This window comes from Schistocerca americana, chromosome 3, assembly GCF_021461395.2.
Source record: "Schistocerca americana isolate TAMUIC-IGC-003095 chromosome 3, iqSchAmer2.1, whole genome shotgun sequence".
NCBI lineage: Eukaryota > Metazoa > Arthropoda > Insecta > Orthoptera > Acrididae > Schistocerca > Schistocerca americana.
The window spans coordinates 711380408-711399116 of record NC_060121.1 but is presented as its reverse complement, the minus strand read 5'-3'; the positions used below and the strand labels follow the sequence as shown (position 1 = coordinate 711399116).

At 45.8% G+C, this 18709-nt stretch overlaps 1 protein-coding gene across 1 annotated transcript in view; it reads left to right on the top strand.

The window, feature by feature from the left end:
• LOC124605636 (membrane-bound alkaline phosphatase-like) overlaps positions 1 to 18709 on the top strand; it is a 199344-nt gene that overhangs the window by 140804 nt on the left and 39831 nt on the right. Inside the window, exon 5 of the mRNA XM_047137454.1 lies at positions 7487 to 7678. Coding sequence (XP_046993410.1) covers positions 7487 to 7678 — 192 coding nt within the window. The remainder of the gene's footprint in view (positions 1 to 7486; positions 7679 to 18709) is intronic.

Below are 18709 nucleotides of genomic sequence, written 5' to 3'. Positions count from 1 at the left end.
TGCGAAGAGAAACAGAGCAGGCTAGGAAAAAATGGCTAAAAGAGGAATGTGACGAAATTGAAGAACTGGACAGGAAAGGAAGATACGACTTACTATACAACAGAGTAAAGACTATGACATGGGAACAAAACAGAGCAGGAAGTGCTACTATGGAAATTTTGAGTAAAGACGAAGAGGTAGTGTATAAAGATCGTGACGATGTCCTCCAGAGATGGGAAGAATATATAAAAGAGCTATATGACACAAATAGCAAACCAGAAACTCTGGAACTTGAATCACACAACAGTGTAAGTGATGAACAGAAAGGACCGACCATCATAATGGAAGAAGTAAAGTCTGTTATTGCTGCAATGAAAAATGGCAAAGCAGTAGGTACAGATACAATACCGGGAGAAATAGTAAAATGCTTGAACCACAATGGAATAAGAGAAATATTGAGGTTATGTAATAAAATATATGACAGTGGTGAATGGCCTGAGGACTTTTTGATAAGAGTAATGATTCCATTGCCGAAAAAACAAGGAACCAAGAAATGCAGCGAGCACAGGACAATCAGCCTCATTTCACATGCAGCCAAAGCGATGTTAAGAATAATTAACAAAAGACTTGAAAAAGTAATAGAGGAGAATCTCGGCGAGGAGCAGTTCGGCTTTAGACGGAATACGGGCACCAGAGATGCAATAGGGCTCCTACGAATCTTAGGAGAAAGGTTTATTGAAAAAGGAAGAGACCTATATATGTGCTTCATCGATTTAGAAAAGGCATTTGACAATGTGGTTTGGGACAAGCTGGCGACTATTATGAGGGAAAAGAGAGTGGACTGGAAAACCAGAAGACTTATAAACTCATTGTACCTTAATCAAAAAGTTTCAGTTAAAGTGAGAGGAGAAAGTACAAACTGGATCAGACTAGGGAAAGGAATAAGACAAGGATGCTGTTTATCACCTACTCTTTTCAACCTGTACTTGGAAAATATGATTGACCAATGCTCATTAGATGACAAAGGAGTAGAAATTGGAGGAAGAAGAGTAGGGTGCTTGAGATTTGCTGATGACATGGTCCTTCTAGCTACAGGGGAAAAAGAATTACAGGATTTGGTGGACACCATTGCAACTAACGGAAAAAAATATGGAATGAAAATTAACACAAATAAAACAAAAGTATTGGCAATAGGAGGAAATAAGGAACTAAAAATTGTGCTGAATGGAGAAAAACTAGAACAGGTGCAAAATTTTAAGTATCTTGGAAGCAGGATAGACACCGACTGGAAGTGCACCACAGAAATTAAAACAAGGATAGCAATGGCAAAAGAGGCGTTTTATAAGAAAAGGAGAATCTTCTGCAGCGGTATGGACAGAGAACTCAGAAAGAGACTCATAAAATGTCTTGTATGGAGTGTTCTTCTATATGACGCTGAAACATGGACTATGAGGAAAAAAGACAGAGAAAGGCTGGAGGCTTTTGAGATCTGGACATGGCGGAAGATGGAAGGAATAAGTTGGATGGACAGAGTAAAAAATGAAGAGGTACTGAGAAGAGTGGGAGAGAAAAGGCAGTTACTAGATGTAATAAAGAGAAGAAAAAGAAATTGGATTGGGCATATATTAAGAAAGAATGACGGACTGATAAAAACAGTTTTAGAAGGTTATGTAGAAGGGAAAAGGAAGCGAGGAAGGAAGAGATTCCAGATACTGGATGACATGATGGACGGTACAACATACAGCAGCCTTAAGAAGGAAGCAATGGATCGCAGAAAATGGAGAGGCAAAGGACCTGCTAATATAACAGATAACTGATGATGATGATTGAAAAGTTGGCCACTGTCCGTCGACTACTGGAAGACATGTTCGCCACAGTCTATGGACGCCAGGCTGCTGCCTTGCGCTGTCACGGTGTTGGGGTCCCAGACGAAAGATGCTTCGGAAGCAGCCGGTTGGTCGGGAAGGAAGAACAGTGTCTGCTATGTTAGCTTCGCTAGCTATCACCTCCGAGAAGTGCTCTACCGGCAGCTACTGAGGGAAATAGGTGTAACAGACTGTACATCGTGGCTCATTCAGCACGAATGACGCCTGCTGCCTGGGTTCACCGGTCATCCTCGTTTCCTAAAATCGACTACCTACTTTGGTGAAGACAGTAGAGAAAGCTGAAGGGACGAAGGAATATACTGAGGGGCTATATAACGGAAATCAACTTGATGGCAATGGAAATTATACAATGGAAAGAGAAAGAAAATAGAGAGTTACTAGATACTGAGAGACGAACTTGATTTAAGTCGAAACAAGGTCCCTGGAGTAGACGAAATTGCCTCAGAACTATTGATATCTCTAGGATAATGATGATGTTTGGCTTGTGGGTCGCTCAACTGCGCGGTCATCAGCGCACGTACAAAGTCCCAATTTTTACACAGTCCAAATTTTTTCACCGTCCAGTCTAGTCACTGTCACGGATGATGATGATGATGATGATGATGATGATGATGATGATGATGATGATGATGATGATGATGCTAATGATGCTGAAATGATGCCAACATAAACACCCAGTTCCCGGGCAGAGAAAATCCCCAACCCGGCCGGGAATCTTACCCAGGAGACCGTGATCCAGAGGTACACCACGACAGAAGACTGCGGACGATGTCCCTAGGAGAGCCAAATTTAACAGAACGAATCCACCCAGTGTGCAAGATGCATGAGACCGGTGAAATATCCTCATATTTGAAGAAGAATATAATAACCGCAATTTCATAGAAAGCAGCTGCTGACAGGTGCAAATATTGTCGAACTATGAGCTTGATAAGTTATAGTTGCACAATATTGTCACGAGAAGAATGGGAAAACTGACAGAAGCCGACCTCAGATAAGATAAGTTTGGGTGATGGAGGAACGTAGAAACACAGCAGACAATACTGACCACATAACCTACATTACAAGATAAGTTAAAGAAAGGCATACCCAGGTTTATGGCATCAGTGGACTTAAAGAGAACTTTTGACAATGTTCACTGGAACACACTCTCTGAAATTCTGAAGGTAGCAGGGGTAAAATACTGGGAGTGAAAGGCTGTTTATAGTCTGTACAGAAACGAGACAACAGTTACAAGAGTCGAGGTGCATGAAAGACCAAGCAGTAAAGGGAACCAAAGGAAAATCTGGAGACGTAATTAAAATTGAAGGGATTCGAGTCCGTACAGGGGCTTACCAGCAACCATTCATCCCGCAAACAATTCCCGATTGCAGGAGGAAAACGGGTGTACAAAGTACACTCCGACGCCCACGGTAAGGTGACTTGCAGAGGAAATACACACAACTGAAGGCCGTAGGTTGGGTTGGGTTGTTTGGGGAAGGAGCTTCCAAAGGACCCATCCCGGCATTTGCCTGGAGCGATTTAGGGAAATCACGGTAAACCTAAATCAGGATGGCCAGACGCGGGATTGAACCGTCGTCCTCCCGAATGCGAGTCAAGTGTGCTAGCCACTGCGCCACCTCGCTCGGTGAAGGCCGTAGGTCCATAGTTGTCTTCGGTGAGATTTAATTCTGAATACAATATCTTAACACAATTCAGTTCAGGAATATGAAATAACCATAAAAATGTTAAAAGGTCACGGTAAGGGAACTTTGGAATTATCGTGGTTCACGCTGTAAGTGTGCCACAATCAAAGTCTGAACTGGATGACCCACAGTTAAAGTCCACACTGGACAAGGAAGAGTTAGCAGTAGCCGACGACAAGAACGATTAACAAATATTACAGCGACCGATCGCTGTCACGGTTTCTGAGGCCACGTCCCAACAATATTAAGGCTACGCTGGCAGCTAGTTTTACGCGGATGGACTCTTTAACTTCCATTTTATTTCCGTAATAGTTCCATCGTATGTAGACACAAAAGCAGAGGCGAAAGACTACACCCCTATCTTATATCCTGTGTAATCGGAGTACTTCCTTCTTGTTCTTCCACTCATATTGTTCCCTTATGGTTCTTGTACATATTGTATACTAGCGAACCTCGCAGTGTTTCACAGTAAGTAAATATGTATGGAAATTGGATGTACGTCCTATTCTCCGCCTCCCCTGTTTCTCCGACCATATACACCTGCCTCCTTTCTTTTTCCATCTCCTCCTCCTCCCCATTTTCTCCTCTTCCTCCATCTCTCTATCGTTCTCCTTCTGCTTCCTCTATTTCTACCTCCTCTTCCCCTACTCCCTGACTTTGATTCATGTTTATTAGCATTGAAAAGGAAACCTTGATAGAGAATTGAAGTCGCTTAAAATAAATGGCTAGGACGGTTGGCATCACCGGTATAAGGAGTATGAGAGAGACCTTTCCAGCTGATGCATGTATGTGGATAATACCTTCAGTGTCAATATTTTGCATAGTTTTAATATGAAAACACGTAGTGTTACAAAATATTTTTTTATTCAGATTCCATAGTAGTATTCTAATAATAAGTCCATAAACCATAAATAAAACTGTTCGATTTTCTGTTAAAACCGACTTCGAGGGGTAAAATGATGAAGCCTATCGTTTTGTGTACAAATTTTGTTTGAACTTTTAAGTAGGGATAAAGAATACATATAGGAGAAAAAATTTGTACAATGGTTTAAATATTTCGATATCGTAGTTAAAACTAACTACTAGAAAGGAAACTAAATCACACATTTTCACACCACAGAACACAATTTTTTTCTCGCATTTTTAAAGAAACTTTGTGCATAGTTATTTAAAATGGATACAGCCTACGTCCATTTGAATGTTTACTATGCAGATCGATTAAAAACATCTAGAGATTTTTGGTAAAATCGATTTGCCTTTATATAGTAAATATATTCATTTGCAATATATATTATACAAAATACATTGCCAACGTGTGCCCGATAGTTTTTTGGAGTATTTTGTAAAAATGTAAACTAAATCGGTCAAGAACTTTTCTGGACTTTTGGTAACACCCTTAAATTAAGATCTGTCTTTACATAGTAGTATACATTACCCGTCTTTCCCTTTGGCCTGCTCTACTTTTCTTAGAATTTCGGACATTTTGCACCGTTGTACATTTTCGACAGAGCCTTTGAACGGGTCCTGATCTTTCTTCAGTCTTGCTTCCATTAAAAACCACAAGGTCAGAACAGCCTGTCTGGTGCCTCTACCTTTCCTAAAGTCAGATTGAAGACTATCCTACAAATCCTAAATTTGCTTTTCCATTATTTTCTATATCATTCTTGCCAGCAGCATGGATACATGAGAAGTTGAGCTGATTCTGAAATAATGTTCGCACTTCTCGGTTTTTCAAGACTGCGGAATTATGTTGATGTTGTACCGAATCTCTGATGGTATATCACCAATCTCGTACATTCTACACCAACGTGAATAGTCGTTTTGTTGAGACTTCACCAAACGATTTCAGAAATTCCGATGGAGTCTTATGTATCCATTCTGCTTTATCCGATTTCAAGTTGTACGATGTTCTTTTAAAATATGATATGATACTGGGTTCTCTAACTTTTCCCTATCGACTCCTGTTCTTATATCTCGCCATCAGACAAGTCGTCCCCCTCATAGAGGCCTTCAGTTTAGTCTTTACATATATCCGCTCTCTCCCCTGCATTTAACATTGGAATTCACATAGCACTCTTTGTACAGCCGTTGCTTTTAGTTTCACCGAAGGCTGTTTTGACTTCCCTGTTTACTGACTCAATCCTGTCGACACTTATTTCTTTTTCGATTTCATCACAGATTTCACGGAACTATTTCGACAAAGGTTCCATGAACTTCCTATTTATTTCATTCCTGAATAGCTTGTATTCCTTTATTCCTGAATTTTTCTGTAACGTTTTTATTCCTTCTTTCATCGATCTGCTGAAGTATTTCTTCTATTACCCAAGGTTGCTTTGGAGTTACCTTCATTGTGATTGTGGTTTGCTTTTAAACTTCTGTGATTGCCCCTTTTATAGATGTCCATCCCTCTTCATTAGAGCTGCCTGCTACACTATAAATGAAGCCAATATCTATAGCCTCATAGAACTTTAAGTGTGCCTTTTCTTTCCTTAAAACTTACGTATATCACTTCTTTGCACTTTGAGTGTTCCTGACTAGTCCCTTAAACTTCGTTCCACCCATAGTCATTATTAAATATTCGCCCAATTCTATGTATACTCCTGGCACGTCTTTCAGTTCAGTGTCTTATATCAGAATCTCTGCCTGACAGTAATGTAATCTAATGAAATCTTCACGTGTCTCCTGGCCTTCTCCAAGTGCAGTTCTTCCTCTTGGGAACAAAGTATTAGCCATTAATATCTAAAGTTTATTGTAGAACTCAATTAGTCTCTCTCATTCCTGCTACCAAGACCAAATTTTCTCGTAACCTTTCTTCTATTCCCACCCCTACAACTCCATTCCAGCCTCCCATGACTATTAGATTTTCATGTCCCTTGACGTACTGAACTGCACGTTCAGTATCCTCATATATATACTTCATCACTTTATCTTCGGCTTGCGACGTCGGCATGTATACCTGAACTATGGTTTTCGGTGTTAATTTACCGTCGATTCTGATGAGAACGTCCGTATTATCTGTATTACTGGACTGTTCACAGTAGCTCACCGTCTGCCATTCTTTCGTATTCGTAACAAATGTTACTTCTGTAAAACAGTTGTCTGCTGTCGTTTAATTACTCATACTGAAAATCCTTGTCTTCTTTCCATATCACTTAGCTGATCGCTACTATATTTCCCTTCTCAGATTTTATAGCTTGCCCAACACGTTCAGACTTCAGACATTCAGTGCCTAGCTCCTACAACGTTAGACTGTCGTTGTTTATTCAGTCTTTTTTTCTGATCGTCACCAGCTCTTGGCAATCCCCTTCCGGAGATCCGAATGGGGGACTAGGCCGAAATGTATTGCCCATGGAGGGATCATTATGACACCTTCTCAATCACAAACCACACGTCCCGTGGATAGACACTCTGTGTCTTTAATGCAGTGACTTCCATTGCCTTTTTACGCCTTTAGGGGTTGTTTCCTATGCCGAAGGCCAGACAGTGACCTGAACTTCTGTCCACTCCTCCAACCTCTTTGACAAGGTTGTTTAAAGGCTGACGGTGATTTCTTATGCCGGAATTCCTCGGCCGCTATCGTTGATGGCTTTCATTCATAATTTAAACAGTGATGAGGTTCGAATCAGGGACCTGGGACGTTCTGATTAATAGTCAAAGACGCAACTCCTTGACCACGGGTTCCCCAGGTCTTGAAACCACACAAAACAAGCACAACACCTTCACACAGTGGTGGCCATTCTAACTGTTGTAGAAAATTGCAACTGATCATCTGTACACTCACCGATTTTGTGTGTGTATGTACGATAAGCTACAGTGACATCCTACCATGTACAGTGGGTGTTTCGCTGTCTAAGTCAGGCAGTGTAATTTACACACGTGCCGCTCAGAATGCGCAACCACTGCGCTCCGCTGACGATCTGCTGCTGGATTCGCCCGCAGGCGGCTGGCAAGGCGACGGGCATCGTGACGACTTCGCGCGTGACGCACGCGTCGCCGGGCGGCGGCTACGCGCACATCGCGGACCGCGAGTGGGAGAACGACGCCGACGTCTCGGCGGCCGGGGCGGACCCAGCCGTGTGCCCCGACATCGCCTCACAGCTCATCACCGCCGAACCCGGGCGTAACCTAAAGGTACGGCCGCACGTGCTGCCATCTGCACAGTACCGCAAGTCCCCCCCCCCCTGCGGGTCCGGGGTAAGAATAGGACCGAGGTATTCCTGCCTGTCGTAAGAGGCGACTAAAAGGAGTTTCAACCGTTTCGGCCTTCCATGTGATGGTCCCCCTTGGGGTTTGACCTTTTTTTCAAAATTCTACAGAAGTACGAGCCTTTTGGGGAAGGACGCCTTACGTGGTGTATCACTGGTCCTCAGTGCACTAAGACCTTGGCACTCAGCATTGTAACGGCGTTGTAACCACACCCACTATTCCTCAAATTGGGCCTAAACGCCTGATGGGTTGCACAAGTTACGCCCATAGTGCGTCCCCATCTGCACCTGCGATCATGATGGACTTTCCATGGCACCCGAAATCCAGCACGGTAGCCAGCCCATTGTGGTGGGGTCGTCATGTACCCTCTAGGTTGTAGCCCCCTGACAACACAGGGATCGTACTGCCGATACCTGAGCTGCACCCTCCCCACGTCGGCCAAGGAGTAGATGCCCATCTCCTTGGGGCAACGGTCATCCTGCCAGGTGCCCCTTGCTGAGGCTGGATGGCGCCCGTAGGGAGAGCCCCAGGTCGGAGTGGGTGGTATCGGGGCGGACGTTTCACAGATGAAACGTCAACATGTATCAGGTCGATCTGCGGCCGAGTCTTTTAAAAAGAAAGGTACCGTCTCTGGTTCTGGTTCTCCTGGCCTTTCCCCCTTGGCCACTCCCTGGGAGGAAGGACAGGCCCGCCAGCTTGGGGCGAAGTACTTCCCCCGCTATTTAGTCTGTTCTCAGACCGATGGGGGGACGTTCGCCACCTCCAAGCCCATGTTCTTTGTCCAGCACATCGAGGACATCTTCGGGGAAATCGAGGCTCTCAGTAAAATGCGTTCAGGGTCCGTTCTTATAAAGACCACCTCCGCCACACAGACGGCGGCGCTCCAGGTGTGCGACCGACTAGGGGACATCCCAGTGTCCATTGTCCCGCATCTGACACTAAGTAGGACGCAGGGGGTTATTTTTCATCGGGACCTCCTGCTGCAATCTGATGAGGAGCTCAGGGCCAACCTGGAGCGCCGAGGCGTGCAATTCGTCCGGCGAGTCCAGCGCGGCCCCAAAGATCATTGCATTGACACCGGGGCCTTTATCCTCGCCTTCGAGGGGGACGTTCTCCCGGAGAAGGTAAAGGTGATGCGCTACCTGTGCAACGTGCGACCTTATGTCCCGCCTCCTATGCGCTGCTTTCGGTGTTTGCGCTTTGGGCACATGTCGTCGCGGTGTGAGGCTGAGCCCCTTTCTAGCGATTGTGTACGTCCTCTTCGTGAGGAACATACATGCACCCCACCACCTCGGTGCATCAATTGTCCTGGCATCCACTCGCCTAGATCTTTAGACTGCCCTGCGTATCAGAAGGAGAAGAAGATTCAAGAATTAAAAACTTTGGATTGTCTCTCTTATTCTGAGGCCAGGAAGAAGTATGACCGCCTCCATCCCGTGACATTGACAACTTCGTTTGCCTCAGTCGTGTCCACTCCTTCCACAGTATCCTCACCCCTATCCTGTCCCCCCTCCACCTCCTCACCCCATCCAGGGTCTATGCCTCCGCCTCCCAAATCCCTCCCTTCCCAATCCTCCTCCCTCGCTGCCCCTGCCCCCTCTGCCCCAGGGGCCACCCTTCCTCCTCCTCCCTCTCCGCCGCCTGAGAAGCGATCCTCTTCTCAGCCGTCCATCGGGGAAACGTTCCGGACCCGGGCTTCCGAGGTCCAGCGTTCCAAAACGGACCCCGTGCGTGAGGACCTTCTTCGGGTCCAGCCCACCATCCCCGTGCCTCATCGGACTTCCAAGAAGGCCTCCAAGAAGAAGTCTTTATCCCCCTCTCCACCCCGGCGCGTTTCGTCTGACGCTCCATCCGTGAGTCGCTGCTCCCGGCCGTCCTCAGTTTCGGCGGAACGCTCTGCTGCCAGGCGCTCAGCTGGCCTCTCGTCGGTGAATGATGCTGCCCCTCCTACGCAACCCGGGAAAGCAGCCGTAGCTGGCGACGACTCGATGGAACAGGATCCGCCTCCCGCCAGTTGTAGCGCTGTTCCCTCGATACCTGGTCCTCCGTGGCCGTCGAGGTGACCAGCTCTTCACCCGTTTTGTTCCCCCTTTTTTCTGACTAGCGATGGCTTTGTTACATTGGAACATAAGAGGTATTCGATCTAATCGGCAGGAATTACAACTGCTCCTCCGCTTGCACTGTCCGCTCGTCCTTGGTCTCTGGGAAACCAAGTTGCGCCCAACTGACCGTATTGCTTTTACCCACTATACCTCAGAGTGGTCTGACCTCACCCCTGTGGACGGTATTCCAGCTCATGGTGGGGTCATGTTGCTCGTTCGGGACGATGTCTATTACCATCCCATCCCATCGACCACCCCACTCCAAGCAATAGCTGTCCGTATTACTCTTTCTGCTTTTACTTTTTCTGTTTGTACCGTCTACACTCCATTGTCATTCGCAGTTAGTCGGGCTGACATGATGCACCTGATTGTTCAGCTTCCTCCGCCGTTTTTGTTGTTTGGCGACTTCAACGCCCATCATCCCCTTTGGGGCTCTCCTGCATCCCGTCAGAGAGGCTCCCTCTTGGCGGATGTCTTCAACCATCTCAATCTTGTCTGCCTCAATACTGGCGCCCCAACTTTCCTCTCGGACTCTACTCATACCTACTCCCACTTGGACCTCTCGATCTGTTCTACCACTCATGCCCATCGGTTTGAGTGGTATGTCCTTTCTGACACCTATTCGAGCGACCACTTCCCCTGTGTCGTTCGTCTCCTGCACCACACCCCATCCCCACGTCCTTTGAGCTGGAACATACCGAAAGCTGACTGGGGACTCTACTCCTCCCTGGCGACCTTTCCAGACCACGATTTTCTCAGTTGTGACAGTCAGGTCGAATATCTCACGGCTGTTACCATCAATTAAGCCGAACGTTCCAGTCCTCGTACTACCTCTTCTTCATGTCGTGTTTCCGTCCCCTGGTGGACTGAGGCTTGTAGAGACGCTATCCGTGCTCGACGACGTGCTTTACGCACCTTTTGCCGCCATTCTACGTTGGCGAATTGTATTGGATACAAACGACTCCGAGCGCAATGCCGTCGAGTCATCAAAGACATCAAAAAAGCTTGTTGGGCCTCTATCACCAGCTCCTTTAACGGTTTTACTCCCTCTTCTGTCGTCTGGGGTGGCCTGCGCCGGCTGTCGGGCATTAAGGCCCACTCCTTGGTACCTGGCCTGACTTCAGGGAATGAGGTCCTTGTTGATCCTGTGGATGTCTCCAACGCCTTCGGCCACTTTTTCGCGGAGGTTTCAAGCTCCGCCCATTACCACCCTGCCTTCCTTCCCAGGAAACAGGCAGAACAGGCTCGGCGACCTTCCTTCCACTCGCTGAATCTGGAAAATTATAATGCCTCCTTTACTATGTGGGAACTTGAACGTGCACTTGCACTGTCCCAGTCCTCTGCTCCGGGGCCAGATGCCATTCACGCTCAGATGCTGGCACACCTTTCTCTGGCAGGCAAAAGCTTCCTTCTTCGTACCTACAATCGCGTCTGGACCGAAGGCCAAGTCCCCATGCGTTGGCGTGACGTCGTCGTTGTTCCTATACCCAAACCCGGGAAGGATAGACACCTTCATTCTAGTTACCGCCCCATTTCTCTTACAAGCTGTGTCTGTAAGGTGGTGGAGCACATGGTTAACACTCGGTTAGTTTGGATTCTTGAATCTCGATGGCTACTTACCAATGGTCAATGTGGCTTTTGTCACCGCCGCTCTGCTGTTGACCACCTTGTGACCTTGTTGACATTGATCATGGACAACTTTTTGCGAAAGCGCCAAATGGTAGCCGTGTTCTTCGATTTGGAGAAGGCTTATGATACCTGTTGGAGAGGAGGTATCCTCCGCACTATGCACAGGTGGGGTCTACGCAGTCGCCTGACCCTTTTTATTGATTCCTTTTTAACAGATCGAACGTTTAGGGTACGTGTGGGTTCCATATTGTCCGACGTCTTCCTCCAGGAGAACGGAGTGCCTCAGGGCTCCATCTTGAGCGTAGCCCTTATTGCTATAGCGATCAATCCAATTATGGATTGCATTCCACCTAATGTCTCAAGCTCTCTTTTTGTCGTTGACTTCGCGATCTACTGCAGTGCCCAGAGAACATGCCTCCTGAAGCGCTGCCTTCAGCGTTGTCTAGACAGCCTATACTCATGGAGTGTGGCAAATGGCTTCCGGTTCTCTGAAGAGAAGACAGTTTGCATCAACTTTTGGCGATATAAAGCGTTCCTTCCGCCATCCTTACATCTTGGTCCCGTTGTTCTCCCATTCGTGGAAACAACTAAGTTTCTAGGGCTCACACTGGACAGGAAACTTTGTTGGTCTCTGCCCATCTCTTATTTGGCTGCCCGTTGTACACGTTCCCTTAATGTCCTCAGAGTTCTTAGTGGTTCATCTTGGGGAGCGGATCGCACTGTCCTGCTTCGCTTGTATTGGTCCATAGTCCGATCAAAGCTGGATTATGGGAGCCTCGTCTACTCGTCTGCTCGGCCATCCCTCTTACGCCGTCTCAACTCCGTCCACCATTGGGGGTTACGTCTTGTGACCGGAGCATTCTACACTAGTCCTGTCGAGAGTCTTTATGCTGAAGCTGCCGAATTACCATTGACCTACCGGCGCGACGTACTGCTTTGTCGGTATGCCTGCCGGCTGTTGTCAATGCCTGACCACCTCTCTTATCACCCCTTCTTCGCCGATTCTCTCGACCATCAGTATTGGTTGTATGTGTCTGCCCTGCTGCCCCCTGGAGTCTGCTTTCGTCGCCTGCTTCGACAATTGGATTTTGCCCTCCCTACCACCTTCAGAGGGGGTGAGAGCCCGACACCACCTTGGCTCCAGGCTCCGGTTCATATTTATCTCGACCTCAGCTCGCTCCTGAAGGAGGGTACTCCGGCTGCAGTGTATTGCTCACGGTTTGTCGAACTTTGTGCGCGACTTGGCAGTCACACCTTTATTTACACTGATGGCTCCAAAACTGACGATGGTGTCGGCTGTGCCTTTGTCGTCGGGGCCGTCACCTTTAAATACCGGCTCCTTGACCAGTGTTCCAGCTTTACGGCCGAGCTTTTTGCTCTCCATCAGGTCGTTCAGTATGCCCGCCGCCACCGCCATTCATCGTATGTACTCTGCTCTGGTTCACTTAGTGCTCTTCAGAGCCTTGGAGCTCCATATCCGGTCCACCCCTTGGTGCAACGGATCCAGCAGTCCCTCCATTCTTTTGCTGATGAAGGCTCTCCTGTCAGCTTTCTGTGGGTTCCTGGCCATGTAGGAGTGCCTGGGAATGAGGCTGCTCATGCTGCAGCCAAGGCTGCAGTCCTCCTACCTCGGCCAGCCTCCCATTGTGTCCCGTCATCTGACGTTAGTGGGGTTGTTTGTAAGAGGCTTGTGTCACTGTGGTGGGATACTTGGTCATCACTTCAAGGAAACAAGCTCCCGGCAGTAAAACCATTCCCAACTGCTTGGACAACCTCCTCCCGACCATCTCGGCGAGAAGAGGTCCTTATGACCAGGTTGCGGAATGGGCATTGCCGGTTTAGCCACCGCTACTTGCTCTCTGGTGACCCAGCCCCGCAGTGCCCTTGTGGTCATGCATTAACAGTGCGCCATGTTTTATTGTCGTGTCCCAGTTTTAGTCAATCTCGTGTTGTCCTGTCTCTGCCATCTACTTTACAGGATATTTTAGCTGACGACGCTCGAGCAGCTGCTCGTGTTCTTCGTTTCATTACTTTGACTGGCTTGTCCAAAGACATCTAACTCTTTCACTTATTTTATCTGCATCTTTGTAAGAACTTTCTGGTGTCTCCCCCCCCTTGAGTTTTACTAGATTTTATGTGATCTAACAATTGTGACTGGGCGCTAATGACCTCAGTAGTTGAGTGCCCTTAAACCCCAAACAAAAGAAAAAAAAACAAAAAAAGTACCGCAAGTCTTGTCCTTAAAAACAGCGTTTCGTTATCCTTTAGGTAAGTGCAGCACTTTCCTAGAAGAGCCTCTCATTCGTTTCCGTAATGTTTCAATGCACCATTCTGAAAACTCGTTATTTGTAGCATCATGATAATTATTTCAGACTAGCTCTTCCCGGCCACTTTTGCTGTACCCCAGTCTGAATAAATGAAAAAGGAAGAGAAAACACTCATTTCAATTACGCATGGTAATTTCATATACATTCTAATCTCCCTCTCTCTCCTGTCTCCATCCATCTCATCCTCCACCTCCCCACCCCCCCTCATTCTTTGCCCATCTCCCCCTCCTTGCTCCTCTCTATTCCCAACACCACCTACCCCTTCTCACTCCGTTTTTTTCTGCTCCCTCTTTCACCATCTCATCCTATCCCCCTCCACCCCCCCTTCCTCTCATTCCACTTCCTGCTTCCAATTTCTTTGTCCATCTTATCCTGCCCCCTCTCTTTAACTCCTTTCCTCTTTCTATGTTCATGTCCTCCTACTCCCCTGTTCATCTTCGCTTCCCCTCTTCTTCCCTCTCTCTGACCCTGAATCTCGTTTATTGTTACTGCACATTCACATTCTGTAGTAATATTCTAATCTTTTTGAGATCTTCATTAACGATATTCCCCTTTATACATTAAATATTTATTTCTATATTACATTCAGGACGTCAATAATTAGAGTTCCAGATTCAAAACACTGTACAAAGACAATGAGTAATTAAATTTGAACAGCAAATTATTGACACAGGAGGAACGTCATGTAACAAAAGAAAATTAAACGAAAATTTGACCAATAGATTGGCTCTAAGTGTCTTGACGTAAATGCAGTCAGCTACAAATGACAGATGAATCGCAATACGACTGTTATGGTTTGGGCTTCACATCACACCATCCGTACTGTCCAGTTTGCCTAATTGCGGAAGTTATTCAGTCAGTAACTGTAGCGCTCTTAGTTAAGTAAGTCCATCCACCATGGCAAGGTCGTACCACGTCGAATGGGAAAGATCGGTTTTCAACTGCCCTGAGCCCAAAAACGGCAGAAAAAGCAAAATGATATCGATTTGTAAATCTTGTGAGACTGGCACAAGACATCTTCAGTATGCTGTCCACCGTTTTCTGGCATTAGTTTAAATTGAGAAGCAGCATGTTCCTCAACAGATCAGTGTGTCACATTCTGAAGGCGTTGCGCAGTGCGTTGCTTCAGCTACTTTAGTAACTGGAGTACTGGACGCAACATCTTTCAGAATGATGGCCGATAATTCCAGCATTTCCGAAATGCCTTCGATACAGCCCCCGCAGTGACTGTACAATGTGTGGAAGAGCGCCATCTTGCACACAAATGATCTTACACGCACAAACATCCAAGCTGTTGACGGAATGGAGTGACGTTGGAGAGCCAAACACCCTCATAACGTTTACCAGTGGCGGTAGAGGTAACGGGACCCGCAGCACTCATCCCATCTCCTCTCCCTACCATAAACGATGTTCTCAACCTGCACTACAGTTACCTTCACGGAACGACGTGATGCCGGTTGATGTACGTGCGGTTTTTCCGTGGACCGTATTCTGAAATTCTGCGTATTGAGATGTCCTTGGAGATGGAAATGGGCTTCGTCTGTCCACAGATATTTATTGTCTACTTCCACGAGAGCAAGAAACTCCAGAGCGAATGTTTGTCTTGCTGGCAGACCAACAGGAAGCAACTCCTAAACATGGCCAATTTTGTACGGATGGCAATGCAGGATGTTCCCTAGGATCTTGCTCGTGCTCGCAGTCATGCCTAAAGTTCGGGCAGTTACCCGTGGGCTGCGCGCTTGCACACCAGCACTAGACTCCTCCTGCAATGCTGCAGCCACGTCTTCGACAGAAGTCGGATCAACTGCTTTCCTACCTCTGACATATTTCATTTCGAATCATTTCCAATCATTTTCTCCAGAGTCTTATAAGGCATGGGGTCAGTGCTTTTTCTCATACCCTTTAGCGTCTGGAACTTATCAGGGCGACTGGCGCAGAGTTACCGATCGTGTAAAAGAGCATTATTAGCAGCGCGTTATCCTTTATGGAAGCAGTCATGATATGCGGATCGGACCAAAACCGAGAGAACAGACGTTTGCCGCCTGTCTGTTGGTGTGTTTATTCTGACGCTTGCAGAACTATCTAATGGTTAAACATTCGTTAAATTTTTTGTTGTTGTTCTACGACGTTTTACCCCCTGCGTCAATAATATGCTGCTCAAATTCGCATCATTCTAAGCAGTGGTTCTCTTTCTACAGCGTTCTGAAACTGAAACTTTCATTATGGATGCTCTGTATATTAAACAATAGATATATAAAAACATGTTTATCTGAATGCAGTCGGCGAAGAACTTCGGAAGATACAAGATTTTCAACAAGCGAACATTTATGTCTAGTGCAAAAAGTAGCTTCAAAATGAAGCTAAAATCTTATAGTAACCTAAATTTATAATGACATATGAAACAGAGTTTTTAAATTTTGATGAGATACAGGCTCTTATTTTCACAGTTACACTTCATATTACGCTTTATGCACTTAAATTGGATTCTCCTGACAGGTTTGACGTAAAGTATGTTACACCATTCTCTTTTTGTCGAAACTAACGGATCCATTCTTTGCACATACATACAGTAGCGCATAAACTTTCGCAACGATCGATGACATCCATAATTTTAACTCTGCCAGAATTCTGCTAAGTAAATTAATTTCAATTTTTCTCGCAAGATAAATAAAAATCTATTCTTTTGCTGACATGTACAATGGTTGTGCACTTATGATCAGCGTTGTAGACTGCCTGTTGTGACTCAACTCCCCATCATACAACAGAACATTAAAACGACTTAGAGAGAAAAATACAAAGTGATCTATCTGTTACAGGCAAATAAATATTAAATGCTTGCAAACGTTGATAATGTTATATTGGCCGTGAATTTCCTTTTTTCCTTGCTTGGAAGTCAAGTATAAGAATTCTATAATGCTAAGAATAAATTTTAGAATTCTGTAACAATCGTACAGCAATACTAACTTACATATGTAAGGTTAAAAGTACACTGTGGCTCAAACCTTTGATCATAGACGACAAACTGAACCAGATTGATGTGGATGCGTGTGCACTCTGAAGCCCGAATCACGCTCTTAGCAGTCGTTTCCTCGTTGTTCAGTTTGCCGCCTGCAACCATGCCGTCACATATCTGACGAATACTATTTTATTTACCAACAGAGTCGTATTCGTACCTACTATCGAAGTTAGTAAGTGCAAGTGAGGATTAGTTGCCATTAGGTTTTTTTAACTTCATTAATCGTTTTATTTTTTACGTTACTATTTTCACTGTTATGAAAAAGATTGGTTATTTTCGTCAAACCCTGCAGTGGTATTCATAGGTAGTGAGTGTTTCATGGAATACAGTTTAAAAAACGCTGCTCCAGAGGACAGGGTGGTGAAGAACAATACGCATGAAATTTTACAGGTTTACAATGAAAGTGAAATTTATTACGTTGCAAAAAATTAATCTTCTCCAACAGGAATTTATTTAACCACAAATAGAAAATGCACAGAATACTTGTTGCATATACATCAAGAGAGTATCAGAGCCAGAAGGCCTGTTAACGTCACAGTACATTCAAAGTTGCACAATCTACTTTCCTTGTGTGAATATTAAATAGACACTACATACGAGGTGCATTCAATAAGTAATGCAATGCACATTATCCTCTGCCTATTTCGGTGTAGGCCTTATAGTTTCGTGAAGTTCCGATAGGTGGCGGCGGTATAAGAAGCCTTCAAAGTGACGTCTGTAACGGAGTTGCGATCTAAGCAGAGAGCTGTCATTCATCTTCTTTTGGTGAGAAACCATAGCATTGCAGATATTTATAAGCGCTTGCAGAATGTCTGTGGAGACCTTGCAGTTGAAAAATGCAGGGTGATTCGTTGGTTGAAACGCCTGTCACCATCGTAACAAGATTGTGCAAACCCGTCCAACCTACCGCGTACTGGCCGGCCCCAAACTGCTGTGACTCATGCAGAGTTGGAACGTGCGGACACTCTCATTTGATATGATTCACTGATCCGTCAAACACTTCACTGCTCAAGTGGACCTCTGTTGCTATTGCCGACACTCGTCCACGACTTGGTTCCTCGATGGCTAACAGAAGACCATAAACAGAACGAGGGACCAACTTGCGGAATTGCTTTTGAGTTACGAGGTTGATAATGACAAGTTTTTGTCGAACGTTGTCACAGGCGAAGAAACATGGATTCATCACTTCGAACCGGAAACAAAACTGGAACCCATGGAGTGGCACCACGATACCCACCTCAAAGAAAGAAAGAAAGAAAGAAGAAAGGAAGTTCAAAGCCGGACCAGCAGCCGGTAGTGTGACTGGGATTGTCTTCTGGGACTGGGAAGGGGCTATTTTTTTTATGTCCTTCCTCACGGTGCAACGATAAACTTGGTAGTGTACTGTGCTACCCTCACGAAATTGAAGAAACGACTTCAGTGTCTTCGTCGTCAAACAAATGTAAACGACCTTCTTCCTCTCCGTGAAAATACGAGGCCTGCCACAAATATGTGCATCCGAGAGGAGCTCAAAAAACTTCGTTGGACTGCTCTTCCTCGTCCATCCTACAAAATGGATCTCGTACCTTCCCTTTCGTCTGTTTGGTCCAATGAAGAATGTATCCTGCGGGAGGCACTACGTTGCAACTAATGCAGCAAGACACTGGCTCTGACGTCGACCAGTAATTGGTACCATGCGCACATACTGGTTCTCCCACTAAGATGGCGTAAGGTCGACGCATTGAACGGAGGGTCGTTGAAAAACTGGTTATCGTAGCCAAAGGATTGGGAAATAATATGGTGTATTGGGATTCTGAACAGGACGAACCTGCTTTCAGAAATAAAATTTGTAGCATTACTTATTGAACGCCCCTCGTGTAACAGAAGATCATAGGCCCCTAGT